General features: G+C 39.9%; 1 protein-coding gene and 1 long non-coding RNA gene across 3 annotated transcripts in view; one reads left to right on the top strand and one right to left on the bottom strand.

Annotated features, from left to right (window-relative positions):
• Positions 1–1,766, bottom strand: part of LOC106940340 (uncharacterized) — a 5,416-nt gene extending 3,650 nt beyond the window's left edge. Inside the window, exon 1 of the long non-coding RNA XR_001423065.1 lies at positions 714–1,766. This is a non-coding gene — a long non-coding RNA (uncharacterized LOC106940340). The remainder of the gene's footprint in view (positions 1–713) is intronic.
• Positions 1–4,160, top strand: part of prmt1 (protein arginine methyltransferase 1) — a 38,264-nt gene extending 34,104 nt beyond the window's left edge. For both annotated transcript variants that reach the window (XM_015023056.1, XM_015023057.1), the window contains exons 7-10: positions 1,774–1,889; positions 2,019–2,169; positions 3,761–3,882; positions 3,960–4,160. In XM_015023056.1, the coding sequence (XP_014878542.1) occupies positions 1,774–1,889; positions 2,019–2,169; positions 3,761–3,882; positions 3,960–4,043 (473 nt within the window). In that variant the 3' untranslated portion in view covers positions 4,044–4,160. The remainder of the gene's footprint in view (positions 1–1,773; positions 1,890–2,018; positions 2,170–3,760; positions 3,883–3,959) is intronic.
• Positions 4,161–6,184: the final 2,024 nt, after the last annotated feature.

The following is a 6,184-nucleotide window of genomic DNA, read 5'->3' as shown; positions in this document are numbered from 1 at the left end:
ATTCATAAATTCTCTTCACTTTGTTTTTCTTAATTCAGGTTCTTCTGCTTTTCTGTGAAGAAAATAATATTCAAACCCTCAAATCCCGTGTCCCAAAGAAAAATAAAGAAAACAAAACCCCGAAAGTAGTAACAGAAAGGTGGACCTGGTGAGCCGATCAAACATAACAAAACGGTACAGCAGGGGGCCAACCCTATACAGGGCCGTCGAAGCCCCTACTCGTACCGGACTAAAACAAAAATAACCTAATGCAAAAGAAAGATCGAAAACAGGACAACCGGTCCCACCAGGCCAAAATCACAACGAAAAAACAAACAAACAAACAAAGGTTAACAAAGATACCGCATGGCAGGCTGGAACCCTCAGCTGCGGCCCACAGCAGCTGGTGGTGGTGGAGCGAGCGGGAGCGAGCGGAAGCAAGCGGAGAGGCGGAGCCCAGGCGGGAATGGAGGGGAGGCTCCCTACATGCCGAAAGCCAGCCTATTTATAGGCGGACCAACAGCACCACAAATTAACGTAATTAAATATCCAAAAAGAAATTATCCAAACTCCAAATTATATTTACAAAATGTCATTTAATCAAGGTCTATAAGAAAACAAAAAAAAAGTAGACAAAAATCATAATGTGCCCGAAGCACATAACACAATTAATCAAACGTGAAGCTACCAGGAACACGTTATCTTCCAGTGCTGTAATATTCCAGAACTGCAACCTCCCTGGACTAACCAGATGTACACCTCCTGTCCCCCTCTTGGGCATGGAAAAAAAGCCCTGATTCATTATTTCTATTCATTTATAAATTATTAATTTTTTTTGTTTTTCATACTGTGCAACAGAATTTCCTCTTGCACAGAAGTTAGCTATCAACAATGCTACCTGGATTTGACTTGGAATGATTCCTTTCTTAATTTACCATTATTTGATATGGACAACGTTTTGAGATTTATTTGACTTTAGACTGCTGAGAGCCTTACAGTCAGGATTTCAGCTATCCTGCTGCGTTGTTGTGCAAGTTTGATTTTTGTCGTCAAAATTCAAGTGACTTATGTTTCCGTTTCAGCCAGTAGTATTTCTCAAACAATTAAAAAAAACAATCTGTGTGATCGGTATCAATGATCGACAGGATAAAACCTGATTAGAAAATCCCTAGCTTAAAGTAATCTCATTACTAATTTGAGTACTTGTTACTTCCGACTGGAAGTAATGTAAGAAACACAGACCATGTATCAGTACCCTTCCTCTTCTTAATATTGAACTGATTTGTGTTGTTCATGAACTCCCAACAAAAACACATAGTTTGTGGTTATATACTATGTAAAAGTCTTGGGGTTTGTACATACTTTTGGAAGATGCCTTATATAAACCTGACTCAGTGCTTTGTGTAACCTGGAGGTGCAAAAAAATGAAAATAGTGTGGAAAACTTTCATTATTTTGTCTCTTATTTCAGAAAGTGGAACTATAAATATTCTATAGATTCGTCTCAAAGTGAAACATTTTGAAACAGATTAGTGTGCGACACCATGAGTTTGAACTCTTTACTATGCTCTTGTGTTCCAAGCGAGCTGCTGGTTTTTCTATCATCACTGATCTGAAGGGTCAAAGGTCACTACATGCTGCTCTTTTCATACATCTTCAGCTCTTTCTTAGAGGACAGATGTTTTTTTACTTCCTGCTCTATTGGTCACTTTTTTTTTTTCTTGTAAGTTTGGGGAGTCGTGTCAGGGTTGAAACATCTTTGCTGGATATGACCTGTGACCTGCTTCCTCCTCAGGGTGGGAGAATGTGTATGGCTTTGACATGTCCTGCATCAAGGAGGTGGCAATAAAGGAACCCCTGGTGGACGTGGTGGACCCTAAGCAGCTGGTCACCAATTCCTGTCTCATCAGGGTGAGTGGACACGGATACGTCCGTAGTCAGACAAATTAAGTGGTCAGAGGACGTGTCAGGTAATATTTGCTGTGTGTGTGTGTGTGTGTGTGTGTGTGTGTGTGTGTGTGTGTGTGTGTGTGTGTTTAGGAGGTGGACATCTACACAGTGAAGGCGGAGGACCTGACCTTCACCTCACCGTTCTGCCTGCAAGTGAAGAGGAACGACTACATCCACGCTCTGGTCACCTACTTCAACATAGAGTTCACTCGCTGCCACAAGAGGATCGGCTTCTCCACCAGTCAGTGGGCTTTTCCCTTACTTGAATTAGGACCCAATCACACTGATTTCCTACAAGCAGCAGCAAGCTGTGGTTCAGACCGGGCATCTCAGTGTCAGAAAGGACCATCAACGCTAAATAAATCAACTTTTCTCATGTTGGTTTAAAATAATATTGCAGTGGTATTCTGTTGTACGGAGCGTCCTTGAGGACATGGGGGATTTTTTTTCTTTTGTGTTACCTTGCAAAAGTATACAATTCTCTCACAATAACTATTGAGTTCCTTTGCAATAAATTAGCAAATACACCCTAGTCTGCTTTGTATAAATGGACTGAACTTTTACAATCATTTTGACCACTCAAAGTGCTTAACACTGGAGTCACATTCAACCATTTGCACTCGCATATTTATATATGCAGACCAGTAAGCAATGCCTAGAGCAGAGGTTCCCAAACTGTGGGGCGCGCCCCCTAGAGGGGTTGCAGTGTCATTGCAGGGGGGGCGCCGTCTGGATGAAAAAAAACAAACAAAACATGAACACTGTATGCGCTGGGTTTTTACCCAACTCTCTGTTATTCCTATGTCAATTTGATACAGTAGAGGCTTCCACACTTCCCATATCTGTGTCACTTTTATCAGCAGTTAAAACTGTTTAATCCGTTGTTAACATGTTCTAACCTGTTTTCCCGAGCCGCCTTTAAACGCAACATGAGCGCTACAACGCTCGCGCTGGGTTCCCACCTGTGAAGGAGACCTGCTGCTGCTGGGCGGAGCTACAGGTGTGTTAGAATCACGGCAGCAAACCAGCAAAACGCAAAGAACTTTTCACAGTTTTTCCTCCAAACTAACCGACTGAGGTGAGTAAAGCTGCAGGTAATGTTAGCTAAAAGATGACTAGCTAATATCAATACAGCACCTTAGGCTTAACAAGTAGCTTGTAGGCTACCGATGTTGGTGTCTATTTTCAGCCCCCGGCACATGCGTCGTTTCAACCAGACAGCCATTTGTAATCCATAGGGGGGGCGCAGAAAATGTTTGGAAACCACTGGCCCAGAGGCATATCAACGTGTGGCAGGAGGAAGCTGGAGATGAACCTAAAATCTTATGATCTCAAGATGACTATTCTACCCACAGAGCCACAGTCGCCCCACATAGTCACAATAACAAATGTTAGTTTAAAGTAGCAAATACCTTTAAAGAACCTCAGTAAAGAAATACACATTTATTTATAAGGTTCCATGCTGTATCAAATTTCTTCAGCTTATATTTAAACAAAAATTTGTTTGTGCATAAATTCTGTAACTTAAATTATTAGCAATAAGTTAGCTTAGCTCCCTGGTGTGAATAACTCTTTAATAAAAATAAAAAAAATCAGAGTTATTCACACTATAATTTTACAAAGTAATTAGAATAATCGATTCTTGAGCATTTTGAATTGATTCAGAATTCCCAGGAATTGTGATTCTCTGCATCATCTTAATTTTTCCCACCTGCACCTATAGCTGACGCCAGGCTTTAGGCACCTACACATGGAGCATTCACGATTGGGGGAAAAATTATTTTTGAGTTTCCAGTAGGTAACATTCAGGTGGTTTAACTTTGTGCTTCCAGGCCCAGAGTCTCCTTACACCCACTGGAAGCAGACAGTTTTTTACCTGGACGACTACCTGACCGTAAAGACTGGAGAAGAAATCTTCGGCACTTTAAGCATGAAGCCAAACGTCAAGAACAATGTAAGTGGACGAAGCAGGATCTGCTCCACCACCTTCCATTTAGTCCTCCCAATTCTGACCTGTGTTCTCTCTTGCAGAGAGACCTGGACTTTGCCGTCGATGTAGATTTCAGGGGTCAGCTGTGTGAGATGTCAAAGACTTTGGAGTACAAGATGCGTTAAGGAGCTCTTTCCCCCGTCTTTGTGTTAGTCTTTATTAGCAGTCACAGTATACAGGTTCACTGGGAGGGTGTTCTCTAGTAAAAGCTCCCGTGCAGCAACCTTTTAAAGACATGTTTTGTTTTTGTTTTTTTTCCATAGTATTATACAACATTTCCAAATCTTTACGTTTCAAGAAAATTGATGTGGTGATTCCTTGTGCAGTAGTCACTCTCAGCCTGGTACCTGGCCTCAGCATCCTACTGGGTTCTGCTTTCAGGTCTTGTAGTATGCACATGCAAGATTTGCATCCATACAAACAGCCCAATTGTTAATGACGCGATCCTCAGCAGCATACAGACCTGTTACAGCGTGACGTTGCCGTCCAAAAGCAAATGGGTGGAAATCAAGGCCAAAATAAAGTTTTTCTTTCTCTCTTTTTGTATTGTTTTTGGCTGCTGCTCTTTTTAACAAATAAAGTGAATAAACAGCTGGTTTTCTTCCCTCACTCTGTGTTCATGACATTCTAAAAGATTCCCAGATTTCATGGTAGAGACTTTTCCTAGTCTGTGCAGATTTCTAATTTCCTCTGACATCTGCCCTGCCAGTCCAGATATGGACCAATTTTAATTTAGTTTTCTAATGACTGAGACAAAAGAGAGGGAAAATGTGCTGCAGATTCTTTCGTGGATGTTGTTTTTGAATGTAACAGATTGAGGGTATAAAGAGGTTTATATGGTGGCGTATTCGGGTCGTCGGTGGACTAAATTTCCACCAGAAATGCCAGAAATTTAGACTGATCTCAGAAACTCTAGAAAAAACAAGAAAATTTCTGAGCTCTAAAATTCAAATTTTTGACAAAAACTACTTTAGATTCTCAAAAATATCCTAAAATAAACTTTGTACTTTGTTTCAAAAGTTGTAAATTTTCCATTTTTGAAATTCAGAGGTCAAATCGAATATTTTCAAACTGCTGAAATGTCTCCTCTGTGCCATCACGGTCACATGTATCCAACAGTCTGTTGCCTAAAGCCATCGATGGTCATTGTTGGATGCATTTCTAGTCTAGAAGTGCATCATTTATACTCATCGGCAAACAAAATCACATGGGACTTCCAAAACGTACTTTAATTTTATGTACAAAATATATTGGCTTTATTATCTAAAGATTATTTATGCAAAGCAGCCCATCAGTGATGTTAAGAGCCTGTTATTGGTTGATGAATCTACCAGTTATGTTGTAGGTTTTCAGTATTGCTATGGGACAATGATGCATGTTGGAGAATTTCAGTCACGCCCTGCTTCTCCAGGGTCCGAACTTTGTTTCATGACTGGAAGCTTTTAATAAACTTCCTGTAATATCTACTGTCATTCCCTAATACTGGAACAGAAACACTTTAGTGAGAAAAGTAAAGGATGACTGAGTGGATCAGAAACAGGCTGCCTGTTCAATTGAAAACATAACAGCTGACTGTTCGATTCATGTTATAAGAGTTGATTATGTTTGTCACCATTTCAGAACTTGGCAACACGAGTTCTGTAATCTCTGACATCATCCTCTAAAACGTTGGTCTGTTAGGTTTGGTGTAACTTCATTTCAATAAACCTCATTTGCAAAACTATAACTGTGTGTTCATGTTTCTATGGGGTGCCATTTGTAAAGTTACACAGTAAAACATTTACAGCAATATTTTGGCTTCCAAACTAAATATTTAATTCACACTAAATATTGAGTTCACAAGCTAGTTAGGAAACTAAATATTTAGTTCCCAAATGTTCAAGTCTTAGCAAAAATACTTAGTTTTAGTATTTAGTTCCAAAATAAATACTTAGTCTAAGTATTTAGTTCCAATGTATACATTTAATTTCCAAATTAAATATTTATTTTTTCCAAACCCTAATATTTATTTTATTTTCTAAGTATTACTTAAATACTGTTTGCTCCTCTCAGTAGCTGTTCCCAATCTGCTCCATCCAGCTCAGCTTTGATGAATATTGGAGACTATCTCACTCTTTTACGTTTTGATCAAAATCCAGCCCGTGTGTTTCTCCATGCAGACTGTGATTCACGTCGTCATTTAATGTGAAATTCCTTCTTCTGGGGTCAGGCTGAGGCCTCAATACCATAACAGGGCCATCCTTCTAAAGCAGTGTTCCCCAAACTT

This window comes from Poecilia latipinna, unplaced genomic scaffold, assembly GCF_001443285.1.
Source record: "Poecilia latipinna isolate Pla-1442-1.1 unplaced genomic scaffold, P_latipinna-1.0 Scaffold3185, whole genome shotgun sequence".
In the NCBI taxonomy this organism is placed as follows: Eukaryota; Metazoa; Chordata; class Actinopteri; order Cyprinodontiformes; family Poeciliidae; genus Poecilia; species Poecilia latipinna.
The sequence above is the reverse complement of the archived record's forward strand: the minus strand, read 5'-3'. Positions and strand labels throughout refer to the sequence as shown.